At 41.1% G+C, this 18,820-nt stretch overlaps 1 protein-coding gene across 15 annotated transcripts in view; it reads left to right on the forward strand.

The window, feature by feature from the left end:
• Positions 1-18,820, forward strand: part of DGCR2 (DiGeorge syndrome critical region gene 2) — a 98,408-nt gene that overhangs the window by 36,331 nt on the left and 43,257 nt on the right. For 4 of the 15 annotated variants that reach the window (XM_038575919.1, XM_038575920.1, XM_038575921.1 and 1 more), the window contains 2 exons: positions 3,195-3,317; positions 4,218-4,344. The exons of 2 other annotated variants lie outside the window; for them this stretch is intronic. In XM_038575919.1, the coding sequence (XP_038431847.1) occupies positions 3,291-3,317; positions 4,218-4,344 (154 nt within the window). In that variant the 5' untranslated portion in view covers positions 3,195-3,290. Of the gene's footprint in view, positions 1-1,601; positions 1,627-1,806; positions 1,867-2,394; positions 2,501-3,194; positions 3,318-4,217; positions 4,345-18,820 lie in introns of those variants that run through there. 9 more of the 15 variants (XM_038575916.1, XM_038575910.1, XM_038575912.1 and 6 more) reach the window with 5 other exon arrangements.

Raw genomic sequence — 18,820 nt, forward strand, 5'->3', positions numbered from 1 at the left:
CCTTTGGGGAATACCTCTTTTTTTTTTCTGGCTACTCTTAAGATTTTTCTCTTAATCTCTGGCTTTAAGCAATTTGATCATGACGTACCTTGAAATAGTTTTCTTTCTATTTCTTATGCTTGGAGTTCACTGAGTGACTTAAATCTGTGGATTTTTATCAAATTGAGAAATTTTTTTTGTCACTGTTTCTTCAAATATTTTGTCTGTCTCCCCGCCCCCGCCCTAAGTCTGTGTATCACACAGCTCACAGTTCATTTTTTTCTAGCCTTCTTTTGGTGTGTTTTAGTTTAGAGTTTCTATTATTGTCTTCTAGTCATTCATCTTTTCCTCTGTGAAACTGAATCTGGTCATCCTGTGCCTTGCAGTTTTCATCTCTAGGCAGTGGGTTTGCTTCTTTCATAAAATCTTCCATATCTACTGTACACATTTGATTTTTCCTCTAGCTTCTTGAGCATTTGTGACACAATTTTAACTTTAATGTCTTTGTGTGCTTTATCATTTTTACCTTTTTTGAGTCTGTCTTGTTTGAATTTTTTTTCATTTTGGTCATGATTTCCTGTTTCTCTGCATGTCTGGTAATTTTTTTATTGAATGCTAGAGTTTGTGAATTTTGCCTTTTTTGGTTACTGCGTATTTTTGCCTTCCTATAAATATTCTCAAGTTTTGTTTTAGGTGTAACTTGGAAACAATTTGATCCCTTTGGCTCTTTCTTTTTAATTATTGTTAGACTGCATTTAGTCTGGAGTTTCTTTCTCTCCACTAATGAGGTAGGACTCTTCTGAGTACTTGACCCGGTGCCCCACAAGTTATGAGTTTTTCCAGTCTGGCTCCTGAGAACAGGCAGTTTGTGGTCTTGCTGAACTTCAATTATCATTTCCCTGTTGTCCTTTGGGTGGTTCTCTCCTTAGCCCCGGGTGGTTTCCACTTACACCACACACTGATCAGTACTTTCCTTCATTCCCTGCGGGGGTCCTCTCTGGATCTCTGGAGTCTTACTTTTGTGCAGCTCTCTCTTCTCCAGGACTCTTTGGAGCTGTCCTGTGAGTGTTACCTGCTTTGATTTCCCCCCAGTTTTTAGCTGCATCCGCTCACCTCTAAGTTTTCTACACCCCCTGGAATACATCTCCCTGCTTTGTAGCCTGGAAATGTTTTTTTTTTTTTTTTTTTTTTCTGGAAATGTTCTTGATACAGTAAGGCTCACCTCACACATGCCCTGACTCAGGGGTCTCTGTCCTTTGTTGCTTGATGTCAGTTTCTGGAGAATTGGTGTTTTCTTATATTTTATACTTTTTTTTACTTCCTTGTTTCAGGTAGGCAGTTAAATATACCCCTATGACTCTATCTTGGTTGGAAGCCTTTATAAAATATACATCATTGTGACTCTTTTGTCTGTGTTCTACATTTAACAAAGGCTTTCCTTCTGGTTAGGTTGATTGATTTACTGCAGTGTGTGGTGGCAGGTGGAGAAGAGCAAACACTGGGTTCATAATTCCTTTCCCTGGCCCTTCTTCCCTTCCCCACCTCAGAGTGGAAGACTCTCAGACATCTGCCTGACCTTGGTGGGGATATGGGTTGTCCCTCCTTGCAGAGCACTCTGAAGAGGCGCTCTCGTGAAGATGCACAATGGTACTTGATGCCCTGCATGACCATCCAGGGGTGGTGGTGAGGGGAGGGCTCAGGCCTAGCTTCCGTGTCCAACCTGGTTTGGTGGGTTCATCTTCCTTGGTTAATTAGAGTGATGATTGGCCCTGGTTACGTAGGCCAATGATGGGACAGGACTCAGGGATGGGAATAGTTTCTTTTTCTTCCTAGATTTCAGTGGAATGATTCTGGGACAAGGAAGACCACAGAGAGAGCAGCACCACAGTAAGAGAGCTCTGTTTGTTTCATCTTCCTGTGTTTTCAGGATGGTGTGCAGTATGTTTGCCCATGTAGCAGCTGTCACCTCACTTCACAAGTCTGGTTTGAAGGACCAGAGTAAATATTTTTGCCTGTGTAGGTAATTTAATCTCTCTTAGTCGTCAGTCTCAACTCTGCTGTTGTGGCTCAGAAGCAGCCACAGACAATACATATTTGTGGCTGTGTTCCAATAAAACTTTATTTAAAAAACAAATAGAATGAGATGCCTGAGTGGTCGAGCGTGTGCCTCCAGCTCAGGGTACTGGGATCAAGTTCCACATCAGGCTACCTACAGGAAGCCTGCTTCTCCCTCTGCCTATGTCTCTGCCTCTGTGTGTGTGTGTGTCTCATGAATAAATAAATAAAATCTTTAAAAACAAAAACCAAGTGGGAAGGGCAAGAGTTGGCCTGAGGGCTGTAGTTTGCCAACCCCTGCCTCAGTTCAAGTCCTCACTTTACTGAGTTGATATTTTTGTCTGTTTCCTTCTATTACAGTTGCTTCCAGAAACCATTGCCAGTTCTACCTTGCTTAAAACATAGATCTCATCATGTAACTTACTGACTGAATAACCTCTGGCTCCCTATAACATTCCCAGTAAAGGTCAGAATTATTTTACACTCAAAGCCTCCATAGTCTGACCCTTTTCCTATTTCTGATCTTACCTCCAGTGACTCCCTGTCAGCTCACACACAGTCTATTTGGCAAGTTTTCCTGCCCTGATATTTCTGTAAGCCTTACTTTTTCTGGAATATTTTTCTCTTCCTATTACATTATGTAAGTCTTTTGAAACCTGCCTTGGGAGCCCTGTTTACATCCCACCTTCTTTAAGGATTCCGGAGCCCCTCGGGTGCAGGCAGTTTCTCCTTCATGCTGTTTGAGCACTACTGTTGTTGTGCCCTCCTGATTTGCTCTTGGTCAGAAGTGTGTGGTGTGTGTGTGTGTGTGTGTGTGTCTTGTTGACCCAGAATCCCTCCGGAGGTAAGAGGTGTGCCCTCTTGTGACCTTTGTAGTCTAGCACAGAGTCCCTCTCAGAGCAGAAATGTGTCAGGTGTGTGTCTGAGGTGTGGCACATAAAGATCCATGTCTGGGGGTGCATTGCCTCTGGGGACTCGTGTAACTGTGGGCATAGCTCTTGGCTTTCCCTTGGGGCCTGTGTGCAGGCCCCTGAGGAGGTGGGCTGAGCTCCTGGGCCAGGTGGCCGCGGAGGCAGGACCGGGCAACGGTAGGCCTGGCTGTCCCAGGTCTCCACTGCTGCTGCCGCTTCTCAATGGCCTCTTGCCCTTTGGTTCCACAGAGCTGCGGTGCAACCCTGGGCAGTTTGCCTGTCGCAGCGGCACCATCCAGTGCATCCCCCTGCCCTGGCAGTGTGACGGCTGGGTGACTTGTGAGGATGAGAGCGACGAAGCCGACTGTCCAGGTGAGTGTGTCAGGGAGGCGGCCACCCGATGCCCTGCCTCCCCATCACAGCTGCATTGATTGTGCTTCCAGGAGGTGGTGGTGGGGTGTCATCGGCTGTAGCCTGTGCTCTATCCACTCACTGGAAGCTTATGTTGAGCTGACCCCTTCCCTCCTCTCTTTCTCTTCCTATCTCTTTAAAAATAAATCCCAACACAGGCAGATCCCAGAACTTACCAGGTGGCAAGGTCAGGCAAGAGGGATGCCAGGGACACCACATTTTGGGAGGCATGCTGGCCCAAGAGCAGTGCCCGTGAAGCATGGTGCCCTCTTGCCTCCTCCTTGCCTGGCTTTGGGTGCCTTTTGAGGCCTGGCTACAATCCTGATGTGGGTTGTTCAGACTGGCTTTGGCTCTGCCAAACACATCCTGTTCACTCAGTCCCTTGTATTTTTTCAGTTGGAAGTTTTCTCCTGACAACACATGGGCTCCTCAAGATATGTGCCAATGCCACAGAAAGTCTAAATTGTTGGTTCTCTACTTGGTTTCTGCCCTAGCACCCTCAGGGAGTATAACACACCCCAAGAGTAATGGTGTTCACTACATCCCTGGTATCCCTGCATCCATGATGCATCCCATCATGCATATGTGTGGGACCCAGGTAGTACCAATAAAGCCCCTAAGAAGATGTGTCTTATTCTACCTTGAGAACCTCCGATCTAATATAACTCTTCAGCCTGACATTTAAATTTCTTAACATTCTGGTTTGGTTCTACTTTGCCAACCTGATTTACTGCTATTTTCCCTTTAGTGGTTCATCTGGGCTGTTTCCTGTGCCCACCCATGAAGAATTTTCTAGCCACATGCTTCATTCATGCCTTTCTCTTTTCCTGAGATCCTTTTGTTCTGTTTCCATGTGGACAGATCCTGCCTGTCCTTCAAGGCTTGGCTCAGATAATACCACAACAAGATGGCATCTCTGGGTCCTCTGGGTGGAGATTGGCTTCTTCCAGCACCTATTCCCTCTCTCTGACAGCATCTAGAGCCACCGGTAATTCTCACCATTACCTGTGCCCATGCTTGATCTCTTCTTCCAGACTGTGAGTTCTCCGAAGACAGACCTGTCCTCTTTCTAAGCATGGCCTGACCTAGAATGGAAGTCCTTTTTAACATTCAGAAAATGAAAGGAATGTTGTAATTCCTGTAGGTCAGGTACTGAAGAAAAACCAGCTAACTCAAACCGTAGGGATCAGGTCAGGTATCAAATACAAGGTGACATTTGAGCTTAGGATGGTTTTTTGAAGGGGGTTCCAAAATAAGGAACAAAGGTGGTCTGGTCAGACAGTTTGCCTGAAAAGACAGCCTTTAGAGGAAATCCCAGTTTTCCCTTGAGCCTATTCATTGGATTGTGCATGTCTCTGGTTGACATGCTTGTCTTTCCAAATGAATTTGAATGGTGGTAGCTGGACAGAAGGTTCTGGGAGCTACGTCTGGGAGCCCACCTGCTCCTTCCTTAGGTCACAGCCCAGAGAGCATAAACTATCCAGTGCTTGGGATGCCGATGCTCCATGTTCTGTCAGCTGTTGAGGACCAGTGGTTGTGACTGGGAGCTTTGCTGGGTCAGACTTAATGAGATGAGGCTTCATATCCAGCCTTCTAGAGAATATTCTGAACAAACCAAAAGACTCTTGGCTTGCTTTAAAGTGGAAGCACAACTTATTTGCTGCTCTCAAAGTGCCTTTTGGCTTAGCTTTTAAGATTGTATGTAACTCTCCTGTTGTATATATACTGAAAACAATGGTAGGCACTCTAGTTCATCTAGTTCATCTCTCCATCTCCTGTGGACTTGATAAAAAGACAGGAACCTGGTAAAGGCATGGACTAGATTTGATTTCTCTTTTGGTTCACATGGTCTGGCACAGAAGGTCACAAGTCTGCCTAGCACAAGTGTTGATTTGAGATTACAGAAGTTGCTATATTTTCTCCCCAGACAGAGAAATAAAGTCTTTCCAACAGGAGCCCAGAGTTCTGAGTGGATAGTGTACTCCAGGCCCTAGCCACTGAGGGCATGATGATCATGGCCATGTGTGGAAGCTTATGGATCCCTGATAGGCCAGGGAGGATTTGAGGAGTGGGGTTGGAGGGCTGAGGTGCTGTCGGACCTCTTGGCTCATTCCTGGCTTCCCCTTGTGTTTGGTACTGTTTCTGTCCCGTGGTGTAGTGCCACACCAGGAGGCAGGTGGGTGATAAACTTTCATTTCTGATTGTTCTTAAAGTTGGGATTCTGAGAAATGTGTTATCAAAATATACAAAGAATAATGTAATATTGTTTCTCACTTCCCTGAATCAATCAATAGTTGCTGAAATGTCATATTTTCTTGTTTATTTTTTTAAATTAATTTTTAAAAGGCATCATGAATATATCAAATCCTTGTTAACATTCCCCCCTTCCAAAAAAAGAAGAAAAGCCTTTGTGTGTGGAGAGGGGAGTGTGGACAGGAGTTAGCTGATAACTACCTTTACCATTGCCTTCCTGCATATGGAGAGTTTAACTAACTTGTGGATAGCCCTGGCCATGCTTTGTCATGTTTTTGAATATGGGCTTCAGGATTTTTGGAGCGACCATACAAGATTATGGCATTGTCCTGCTGAAAGCCTGCTAAAATTACAGTAAAAGAGCATAAAAGATATAAAGCCATGGTAAAAGAGTATAAAAGATAGCAAATGGGAGAAGATGAAACAGCAGACCAGTAATTTCAGCATGTTTTTGGAAGATAGGAAATGGATGGCGTACTAGATAGGGCATTCAATACATTGCCTGCATTTCAGGGGCTGGAAGGCTGGAGCTGTCTCATTCAGAACCCCCTGGCAGCGGGCTTTGGCTTCATTTAGCCCAGGAGATCCTTGCCATGAAGTTTGGAAGGTAGAAGGGAGGTGGACTCCTTCCTCCTCTGGCAGTGGTGTGGGTGCCTGGGCTTAGATTGAGGTGAGTGAGTACAGGGGCCTCCACAGCCTCCTCTGACCAGCCATCGTGGGGCTGCAGAGCAACTGTGATTAGCAGTGGTTTTCTGCAGTTTCCTATACTGTGGACGGCTTTCTGACTCCAACTACAACTGCAGAAGTGAAATGGAAGGCTAGAGTTCGCTCACTTTTGTGCACACTCTAGCCTCTTCGATTGTTCTGAAAGTACTTAATGTCCTGTATTAAACTCCACTATTTTTGAAATACCTAGCATGACATCTGTTCTTCTGACCATTTTTGATGTAAATGGGGACTAACATAAGATGCATAAAATTTTTTAATGGAGAAAAATGTACAACTTTATTAAGACATAAATAAATAAAAATTAAAAAAAATTAAAAAAGAGATATTAAAGAAGATTTGAATAAATAGAGACAGGATATTCTTTGCTAGGAAGACTGAATATGGTAAAGTGGCGTGTTCTTAAATTGATCTATGGAGTCATTGCATCTCCAGAGGGTTTTTGGGAAATGTGGCAAGTCAGTTTTGAAATGTTTGGAAGAATAAAGTCCTGATATGGTATGACACTTTGAAGGGGAGTAAGCTATGAGCAATTGCCTTACCCAGTTCAAGACTTACGGTTTTTTGTTTTTGTATTCTTTTTTAAAGATTTTATTTATTTATCCATGAGAGACACAGAGAGAGAGGGAGAAGCAGGCTTCATGCAGGAGCCAGATATGGGACTCGATCCCAGGACTCCGGGATCACACCCTGAGCCGAAGGCAGATGCTCAACCACTGAGCCACCCAGGCATCCCAAGGCTTATGTTTTTGTTGTTCAGCGAAGCACAGATTGGCCTGTGCAACAGAAAAGCTGCCAGAAACAGACCCAAGAGGGACTCCTGGTTGAGTGTCTGCCAAAGGCTCCCCGCAGAGAGCCTGCTTCTCCCTCTGCCTGTGTCTCTGCCTCTCTCTCTGTGCATCTTATGAATAAATAAATAAAAATCTTAAAAAAAAAAAAAAAAAGAAAGGAACAGACCCAAGAAACAGTACATGACACAGGTAGAAATACATACCACTAGGCAGAAGATAGGTTCTTCAGTCATAGTGCTGTGACAGTTGGGAAGGAGTGATACACAGAACACTCAGCTTCAGGTTAATTGCAGAAAAACTTGTAGAACACAATCCAGGAGAATACCTTTATGACCTTGGTAGGAAAGTGTTTATTTTTTTTTTTCAAGTCACCAAAAAAATCACTCTAAAATAAAAATAACTAGTTTACTAGATTAAAATTAAGATCTTCCCTTTATCAAAAGGTACTTATAAAGAATGTGAACAGCCAAGCCACAGAGTGGAAATATCTTTACAACACGTATAGCCTGTAAAGGGTTATAGTTCAGCATATATGAAGAACTCCTACACATGAACAAAAGAAACAAGGCATGTCACAAAAAAATTAATAAGAACAGTGGTTAAATATATAAAAAGATTCTCAACCTCATTAGTATTCCAAGGCAATGGTGAGATTCCACTTTACAGTTGTTTAGATTGGCAAAAATTAAGATATCTGATAAAACCAAGTGTTGAAGAGGATGTGAGTGACTTGGAAATCTTATCTGCTGCTGGTGAGGAGGATAATTGGTGCACCTGCTTTGGAAAACTGGCATTAACTTGTAAAGTTGAACATTCTCATTCTCATATTCTGTGATCCAAGATTTGTGTTTGGGGGAATCCTAGAGAAATTCTTGCAGCACTCATCATGCTAATAAACATCTTGGAAACAACCCAGATGTTTATGTTCACATGATGGCATATTATGGATCGACAACAGTGAGTGAATAGTAGGTTCTTGCAAAACATCAGTGGATCTTAAAGGCAGCATGTAGGTGACAAAGGCAAATAGCCAAAAAGTATATACAGCACAATAAAGACAAGCAAAAGTGACCCTTGTTTTACGTGTAGGTACATACATGTGTGTTAAACTAAAAAAAGACAAAATGATGATACCCAAAATTTGGTCTCCTAGTTCCTCCCTGGTGGGGATACAGAGGAATAAGACCAGGAGAAACAACCCTACAGCTGATGTTTGGGTTCTGAAGTAGGGTAGGGGTTGGGGTGGAGGACTCACAACTATATTTTATTATTAGGCTTTATTTCTTACATATGTTCTTTCAAATATGTCAGATATTATGTAGGCTTTTTGTTTTCCTTCAAGAAAAGCCAGTGGGAGGAGAGTAAACTTAGCATACCAGAGAAACTGTAAGTGTGAACCTGCTTTAGAGAGAGATGGTTAGGAAATGAGCTGGTTTGACAAGCAGTGCCACTGAAAGGCTTGGTGCTCTAAATACTAAGGCTGGTGGGCATGTTGCATGGGAATGGATTGTGGGTTGGTGGGATTCTCGTTCACCACCTGTCTGCCTTCCTCACTGCATGGGCTAAATGAGTCTTTCTCCCAGCAGCAGGCATGAACTTTATTTTGTAGACAACACTGCCCTGTATAGTAGCCATGAGTCACATGTGGCTATTGAGCACTTGAAATGTGGCCATTTTGAACAAGGATGGACTACAAGTGTAAAGTACAGGCCAAATATCAGACTTAGTACAAAAAAAGACTTGAGAAGACCTTAAGCCTTTGCCCCACAGTGGTCCCAAGGCTCAGAACAAACTCTGCTAACTAGTGAAGCTCTTCAACACAGAACCAGTCCACAAAGATGGGGGAAGATGGCTGTTTATTCAGATGACTAATGGTCAACAACAAAATCACAAGGCATACAAAGGAACAGGAAAACATGGCCCATTTAAAGGAATAAGATAAAGTGGCAGAAACTATCTTTGAGGAAGCAGACATTGAACGTATTAGACAGATGTTTTAAAACTGTCTTAAATGTGCTCAGAGAGCTAAAGGAAAACAGAGACAACTAAAGGAAATCAGAGTAACAGTATATGAACAAAATGAGAACACCAACAAAGAGAAACAAATTATAAAGAAAAACAAATACTGTAATTGAATTGAAAAATCAATCAGAAGTGTTTGGATAGTAGCCTCCACTGGTCAGGAGAAAGACTAAGTGAACTTAGAGAACATTTGAAGTTATTGAGTCTTTGGAACAGATGAACAAAGAAAAGTCAATAGAGCCTTGGGGACTTAGAGGATCACAATAGCTATCAACAATAGCAGAATACATTTTTTTTCCTCCAGTGCACATAATGATGTTCTCCAGGAAAGACTGTGTGTTAGGCCATAAAAGAAGTCATTAAATTTAGAAGATTGAAATTATACAAAGTATGTTTTCCAATTACAATGGAATAAAACTAGAAATCAACAGTTAGAAGGAAAATGGGAAAATTCAAAAATACATGGAAATTCAATAACATACTCTTAAATAGTCAATGTCAAGAAGAAGTCACAAAGAAACTAGAAAATATCAAGACCAATGAAAATGGAAACACAACATAGCAGAACTAATGGGATGCAATGAAAACAGTGCTAGGGAAATGTATAGCTGTAAATGTTATGTTAAAAAAAAGAGGGATGTGTGGGTGGCTCAGTGGTTGAGTGCCTGCCCTAGGCCCAGGGCATGATCCTGGGGTCCCGGCATCAAGTTCCACATTGGGCTCCCTGCATAGAGCCTGCTTCTCTCTCTGCCTGTGTCTCTTCCTCTCTCTCTCTCATGAATAAATAGATAAAATCTTAAAAAAAAAAAAAAAAAAGATCCCAAATCGTCAACTTGACTTTAAACATTAAGGAACTAGGCAAAGAAGAATGAACTAAACCCAAACCTAGCAGAAGCAAGAAAATAAAGGTTAGAACAGAGATAAATTATAGAAAAACAACGAAGGAAAATCTGTGGATAGACAAAATTGACAAACCTTTAGCTAGAATGACTAAAGAGAGAACACCCAAATAACTGAAAGAAGAAATGGAAGTTAGGACATTATTACCAATTTTACAGAAATAAAAAGGATTATGAGAGTACTCTGAAGAATTGTATGCCAACAAATTGGATGACCTAGATGAAATAGAAAATTCCCAGCAACAAGCTTCCAGAAGAAAATTACAGATCAATATCCCATGAACTTTGATGCAAAAATTCTTAGCAAAGTACAAGCAAACAAAATCTAACAGCACATTAAGATGATTATATACTATAACCAAATGGATTTACTCTTGGAATGCAAGGATGGTTCAACAAACTAACTCAATGTAATACACCAACCACAGTAACAGAATGTAGGGGAGGAAACCACATGTTCATTTCAATACAGAAAAAGTATTTGGCAAAATTAACCACTCTTTCATGATACAAATACTCAACAAGCTAGGAATAGAAGGGAACTACCTGGAAATAATAAAGACTATATATGACATACCTACAGCTGACATCCTACTCAGTAGTTAAGACTGAAAGCTTTTCCTCTAAGATCAAGAACAGGACAAGGATTCCACTTCTGTTCAACATGGTATTGGAAATTAGTTCTAGCCAAAGCAATTAGACAAGAAAATAAAGGCATCGGAATTGGGAAGGAAGAAGTAAAATTACCTCTGTTCACAGGTAGTATGATATATGTAGAAAATCCTAAAGATTACACTATTGGAACTAAAAAAAATTCAGCAAAGTTTAAGGACACAAAATCAACACACAAAAATCATTTATGTTTCTGTACACTAACAGTGAACAAACCAAGAAGGAAATGAAGGTTTACAATAGCATCAAAAAGTATAAAACACTTAGGAATAAATTTAAGGAAGTGAAAGACTCTAGTATACTGAAAACTATAAAACACTGCTGAAAGGATTTAAAGATACAGGTAAATGGAAAGACCTCCTATGTTTGCAGACTGGAAGATTTAGAAAGCCATCAGTACTACCCAAGCAATCTACAGATATAATACAATCCCTATCAAAATGCCAGAAACCATTTTTGCCAAAATAGGAAACTCCATTCTAAAATTCATTTGGCCAAAACATTCTTGGAAAAGAACAAAGTTGGAAATCTCATACTCTGATTATATTATATACATATATTTAAAGACTCTACCCATTTATTCATGAGAGACACACAGAGAGAGGCAGAGACACAAGCAGAGGGAGAAGCAGATTCCCTGCAAGGAGCCCAGTGTGGGACTAGATCCTGGATCCTGGGATCACGCCCTGAGCCAAAGGCATATGGTCAGCCACTGAGCCACCAAGGCGTCCCATCATACTCTGATTTTAAAACTTGCTACAAAGCTACAATAATCAAGACAGTGTGGATCTGGTGTAAAGAAAGATACATAAGCCAATGGAATAGAATAGAGAACCCAGAAATAAACCTTCATATTTATGATCAATTTTCCACAGGGGTATTATTGTTCAATGGGTGACGGAAGAGCAGTATTCTCAAAAATTGGTGCTGGGAAAACTGGTCAGCCACATGCAAAAATTAATTACTTCACTTAGTGTGCAAAAATTAATTCGATTTGGTTCAAAAGACTGAAGAGCTAAAGAGCTAAAACTGTAAAACTCAGGAGAAAAGTTTTATGACATTGGGCTGGCAAAGATCTCTTACACGTGGCACCCATAACAAACAACAAAGAAAAAATATAAATTGAGCTACATCAAAATTTAAAACTGCATTAAAGGAAGACATTCAACAGATAAAAAGGCAGCCTAAGGATTGGGAGAAAATATTTGCAAATCATATATCTGATGAAGGACTAATATTCAGAATGAATATATATATGTATCAACTACAACTCAACAACAACAAAACATCTAATTAAAAAATTGGCATAGGACTTGGCATTTCTCCAGAGAAGACATACAAATGGCCAAGTACGTGAAAATGTACTCAACATCACTAATCATTAGGAAAGTGCAAATCAAAACCACCACAAGACACTACCTTAACACCAATTAGGATGGCTGCTATCAAAACAAGTGCTAGTGTGGATGCAGTGGGGATGTGGAGATGATGGTGGGGACATGGAGACATTGGATTGCTTTTGCACAATTGGTGAGAATGTGAAATAGTGCAGTCACTGTGAAAAACAATATTGTGGTTCCTCAGAAAATTAAAAATAGAACTACCATAGGATCCAGTAATTCCACTTCTGCATATATACTCAAAGAATTGAAAGAAGGGTCTTTGACCCAAGTCCTTAATTAAAAATGGTTAAAGTTTTATGTGTTTTGTTGCAATGAAAAATATATACATATACAGATGATCTATTTTCTGAACATGAACAGAACGCTGTGAAAAGGAATAATTGAGCAAGAAGGAGCTCTTATCCATTAAAAAAAAAGTCCAGAAAATCCAATATCTGATTATTTTTTTATTTTTATTTTTTTAGATTTATTTGAGAGAGAGAGAGCAGGAGGAGGGGCAGAGGGAGAAAGAATCCCAAGCAGACTCCCTGCTGAGTGTAGAGCGTAAGGCGGGCTTGATCTCATGACCTTGAGATCACCACCCCAGCAGAAATCAAGACTCATGGCTAACTGACTGAGCCACCAGCCCCCTCTAATTTTTAAAAATAGTTAATTTATCAAAGATTCTGTTTATTTATTTGAGAGAGAGAACACAAGTAGGGGGTGAGGGGGCAGAGGGAGAGAGAGAAGCAGACTCCCACTGACAGGGAGCCCAATGTAGGGCTCAATCCTAGGATCCTGGATCGTGACCTGAGCCAAAAGCAGATATTTAACCAGCTGAGCCACCCAGGTGCCCCATGATTTTATTTTTAAGTAATTTCTGTACCTAATGTGGGGCTCAAATTCACAACCCCGAGATCAAGAGTCGCATGCTTGGGGCACTTGCATGGCTCAGTTAAGCGTCAACTCTTGATTTTGGCTCAGATCATGATCTGGGGGGTTGTGAAATTGAGCCCCGAGTTGACCTCCATCCTGGGTGTGGAGCCTGTTTAAGATTCTCTCCCTCTGCCTCTCCCCATCCCTGCTTGTGTGCACGTGTTCTCTTTCTAGAAAAAGAAAAGTTGCATGCTCTACCAACTGAACCACCCAGGTGGCCGAGATTTTTAAGATTTTATTTATTTATTCATGAGAGACACAGAGAGAGAAAGAGAGAGGCAGAGACACAGGCAGAGGGAGAAGCAGGCTCCAAGCAGGGAGCCTGACGTGGGACTCGATCCCGGGTCTCCAGCATCACGCCCTGGGCTGAAGGCAGCGCTAAAGCGCTGAGCCACCTGGGCAGCCCCAGGTTGTTTTTGTTTTTGTTTTTTTATTTTTTATTTATTGGGGGGAGAGAGAGAGCATGCATGCACACAAGCATGGGGAGGAGTAGAGGGAGAGGAACAAGCAGACTCCATGCTGAGCAGGGAACCAGACACCGGGCTCAATCTCAAAGCCCTGAGATTATATCCTGAGCTAAAACCAAGATTTGGATGGTTAACCAACTGAGCTGCCCAGCGCCTCACCCCTCTGCTTCCCATAAGAGTTCTTTTAAAGAAAATAAAATACAGGAGTAGAGGGAATTAGTCATATAGCTTTGAGGTGAGGAGGGCACAATAATTTTTAAAAGGCTTAGACAAGGGCATGCCTGGATGACTCACGTCTTCCTTCGGCTCAGGGCATGATCCCTGGGGTCCAGGGATCGAGTCTCACATCGGGTTCCCCACAGGGAGGCTGCCTCTCCCTCTGTCTGTCTCTGCCTCTCTCTCTCTATCTCTCATGAATAAATAAATAAAGTCTTTAAAAAAAAAAAAAAGACTTAGACAAGATCTACCTTGTGTACTTACAGCATGTCAGGAATACAGTGAACACCACATATCCAAAGAGGGAGAGCACAGGTCCTGGTGAAAAGATCAAGAATCAGAATAACATGAGATGCTCAGCAGCAGCACACCATAGTGAAACAGTGGGGCAAGGCCATATGGATCTGAAGAGGAGCTGATTTTAATCATCTAAATCAAAATTTTAGTTGGAGGTTTATTCAAGTTACTTGTACACACCATCTGAATATTCAAATAGTTCTATAAGACTTTTTATTTAAAAAATAGCAACCCTGTGCCCCTTCCCATTCCCACTTCTCAGAAGCAAATACTTGAGATTACTTTAGCTATTGATTTTACTTAGTTTTTATTAGTGGGTCTCAAAATTCCATGGTTTTGGGCATGCTTTATTGATTTTCTTTGAACAAGGTGGCTGATACATCCCCCTTCATCTCCTCATTCCCAGAGTTCTTACTCCCTGTCAGTGCTGCTCTTGGCTGGGCATGGAGGATGATTCCATTTCCTTTTTGCTGGTGAAACATTTTGTTTTTACCTCAGAGTTGAACATTGTCACCATCATCTGTTTGATGACTTTATTGAAATATAATTCACATACCATAGAATTTGCTCATTAAATATGTTTTTTGGTGGCTTTTAGAATATTTTCAGAACTATCACCTCTACTATAGAACATTTTTATCACCCCAGAATAAAACCCCGTACCCATCAGCAGGCACTCTCCCACTTTCTCTCAAGCCTTAGCCCTTGGCAACCACTTAACCTACTTGTGTCTCTATGGATTGGACTCTTCTGCACATTTCATAGAAATGGAGTCATATAATGTGTGGTATTTTGTGTCTGGCTTTTAATTAGCATATTTTCAAGGTCCATCCATGTAGTTTTCTTTTTGTTTACCTTAAAAAAAAAAACTTGGGGATCCCTGGGTGGCTCAGCGGTTTAGCGCCAGCCTTTGGCCGGGGCGCGATCCTGGAGTCTCGGGATTGAGTCCCACATCAGACTCCCTGCATGGAGCCTGCTTCTCCCTCCTCCTGTGTCTCTGCCTGTCTCTCTCTCTCTCTCTCTCTCTCATAAATAAATAAATTAAAAAATAAAATAAAATAAAATAAAATAAAATAAAATAAAATAAAAACTTGTGCATGTACTTTAAAGAAAATGTTTTAGGGATGCCTGGGTGGCTCAGGGTGTGATCCCGGGGTCCTGGGATTGAGTCCTACATCGGACTCCCTTGTGGGGAGCCTGCTTCTCCCTCTGCCTCTGTCTCTCTCTCTCTCTCTCTCTCTCTGTGTCTCTCATGAATAAATAAGTAAAATATTTTTTTAAAAAAGAAAGAATAATTTTATTTGTCTTCTGTTAGACTTCCGGTTTAACACTTTGAGTGAGATATAATTTATGTACCATAAAATTCATCACTTTCGAAAGCATACAAGTCTGTGATTTTTGTGAAATTCTTAGAGTTGTGCATCTATCATCACAGTGAACTTTAAGATCATTTCCACTGCCCCCAAAGATCCCCAAGTCCATTTGTGGTTATTCCTTGTTTCCTCCCCCAGTACCAAGCAACCACTAATCTATTTTCTGTGTCTTTTAGACCCAGAATATGTCTGGACATTTCCTATAAAGTGAATCCTACTGTTTACCTTCTTTTGTGTCTGACTTCTTCTGCTTGGCATCCTGTTTTTGAGGTTCATCTGTTTGCTGCCTGTGACAGTAGTTCCTTTCCACACCAAATTTTCCATTCTATGGATAATGCCATGCTTTGTTTATACTTTCACTTTGATGAGCATTTGAGTTGCTTCCACTTTGAGAGTAAAGCCGCTATGAACATTAGTGTATGAATTTTCAGGGGACAATATGCTTTCATTGCTCTTGGACAAAAACGGATGGGATTTCTGGATCTGTTATAAATTTATGTTTCACTTTTTTTTTTTTTTAAAGATTTGTATTTATTCATGAGAGACACACACAGAGAGAGGCAGAGACACAGGCAGAGGGAGAAGCAAGCTCCATGCCGAGAGCCCAATGTGGGACTCCGTCCCGGGACTTCAGGATCATGCCCTGGGCTGAAGCCAGGCGCTCAACCGCTGAGCCACCCAGGTGTCCCGTATGTTTCACTTTTTAAGAAATTCCCAAATTGTTTCCCAAAGTGGCTATATATTTACATTTAAAAAAAAATATCCTTAGCAGGATGGATCTCTTTCCTGATTTCCCCTCAGTTGTAGATCTATCATGTTATTCTGACAGAGATTGATTTTGGAATCTCCTTTCCTGGAGCCCCCTGACTTCATCTGTCTGGCTGAGTTGCTGGCAGGGCCTGCTGCCCACCTTCTCAGCTGCCCTCTTGAGTTCTCCTGTCCCCATCAGCATGGGAGAATCAGATTTTTCCCTCATGTCTGTCTGCTTGTGTCCCCCTCCCCCCCCCCCCACGCGCCATGTTAGATCCTCTGTTTTTTGGTTTCCTGATTTGGTTTATTCCCTCATTTAAGTAAAACACTGCTTTCTTTATTAACTTCTGCAGAAAAGGAACACGGAAGACAAAAGTTTTTGATTCCTTGCTTGCATGTTTGAAAATGCCTTTATTTGACCTCACACATGCTAGATTTAGCTGGATTTAGAATTACTAGGTAAAAATAAGTTTCCCTTATAATTTTGAAGATCTTACTCCATTTTTATTAACTCTCAATATTGCTGATGCCATAAATCTGATTCTTTAAACGAAACCTGTTTTTGTTCTTCTAGAAATTTTAAGTGTCTTTTGATATGTTGTACTGGCCACTCAGCAGATCTTTTCATTTTAGGAACTTCTGCCTCTTGGTTTAGGGAAAGAAAACACTAGATTTTTTTTTTCTTCTCTTCCATTTATCTTGTCTCTTTCTAGAACTGTTAGTAGAAACTGGAGCTCTTAGACTGATCTTCAATTTTTTCAGTCACCAGTTTTCCATCTCTTTGTCTTTTTATTTTACTTTAAAGAGGTCTCTACTTGCACCACATCTTTTAACAGGTTATCATGTTTGCCATCATGTTACATTTCTAGTAGAGCTTTTTCTTTGGGTGGAGGGCTAATGGTGTCTCTATGTTCCTTTTTAATAGTATCCCATTCTTGTTTTATGGATACAATATTGTCTGTCACTTTGAGTATGTTAATGGCACGTTTTTGTTGAACTGTTCTGTATACATTCTTTTTGTATTGTTTCCTCTTGTAGGTTGGTGTCTTTCGTTTGCAGGGTCTCCTTGGAGGGAAGTTGGCCTTGCCTGCCTTCTCTGTGTAGCAGAGGGACTGGAAGCTCTGTGCTTGTGGGCCTCCCTAGACAGTGAACCAGCTGGACTGTTTCTTGGAGTCTCCTCTCCTTTGGGACTTTTTTCTTGGGCTGGCCAGATTTTTCCATGGAGGAATGTTCCATTCTGCCCAGAGGCTGAGGTTCTGGGATCCCAGTGGGGGAAAAGGGGCTGGGATTTTGCCCTCCTCCAACAAAGTTGACTCTCAGTTGAACTGGTGCTCCCAACTAAGAGACCACCTGTTTGACCTTCTCATCAATAAGTCACCCGTCTTCTGCTGGGGTGAGATGGGACAGGGTTGCCTGAGCACACCAAATACAGGGATGAGATATGGGTGTGTCAGCTGCCTTCTCCTCCTTTTAATATGAGAAATTTCAAATCTGTAGGAAAGGTGCATGAGTAGTACAGTGAGTGCTCATACTGCCTTTATCTGCATTCACAAACCCTTAACCATTGCTTTCTCTTCATGTTTTTTTTTTTCCTGAACCTTTTTTTTTTCCTGAACCTTTTGAGAGTGTAATATCATGACATTTTACTCCTGAATACTTCATCTGTCTTCTAAGAACAATCCCATAACTACAGTACACTTTTCATGTGTAAGAAACTTAACTACAGTCCTGTTATCTTACAGTTTATTTTGAAGTTTTTCCATTGCCCCCAAAAATATCTTTTACAGGTTTTTTTTGTCTTTAAATTTAGGATTTACTCAAAGATTATATACTGTATTTTCTTACCATCTTGCTTTATTCTGTAATCTAGAAGTGTCCCCAGCTTTTTAAAAAATATATTATTACTGATCTTACATGGCATTGACCTATTTAAAGTATCCAAGCCAATTGTTTTGTAGAATGTCCTTCAATATGGACTTGTCTGTTTGCTCATGATTAGATTCAGGTGAATCTAAGCGGATCATAAAGTGTCCCATTGGAGAGGCATGAGGTCAGTTTGTCCCATTATTGGTGATGTTAAGTTTGATCACTTGGTCAAGGAAATGTCTGCCAGATTTCAGTACAGTAAATGTCTCCCCTATCCTTAACAAAACTAATCTGTGAATAAGTAATGAGTAATCTGTGGAGTGGTGGTCTAGGTATTTTCCAGCAACCTTATACCCAGTTATTTTATATTGATGGTTCTTGTCTGAATCGGTTATAATAGTGGTGGTTTAAAAATGCTGATTTTGTAATTCTACCATATGCACCGCACTTAATAAATTATTTTATAAAGATCTTTCCTATTTTGTGGCACTGTAAAATGTTCCAGGTTCATATCATAGTTTTCCTGCCCCGGACCTGGAATTAACCATTTCTCTAAAGAGCCCCGTTACTTTCAGTGAGAAATGGTATTTAGAAGCCAAGTTTTTATTTATTTATTTATTTATTTATTTATTTATTTATTTATTTATTTATTTATTTAAGATTTTATTTATTTATTCATGAGAAACAGAGAGAGAGAGAGGCAGACACACAGGCAGAAGGAGAAGCAGGCCCCATGCAGAGAGCCTGATGTGGGACTCGATCCTGGGTCTCCAGGATCACGCCCTAGGCCAAAGGCAGGCATCAAACTGCTGAG

The sequence above is a fragment of the Canis lupus genome, chromosome 26, assembly GCF_011100685.1.
Source record: "Canis lupus familiaris isolate Mischka breed German Shepherd chromosome 26, alternate assembly UU_Cfam_GSD_1.0, whole genome shotgun sequence".
NCBI classification, from domain to species: Eukaryota; Metazoa; Chordata; class Mammalia; order Carnivora; family Canidae; genus Canis; species Canis lupus.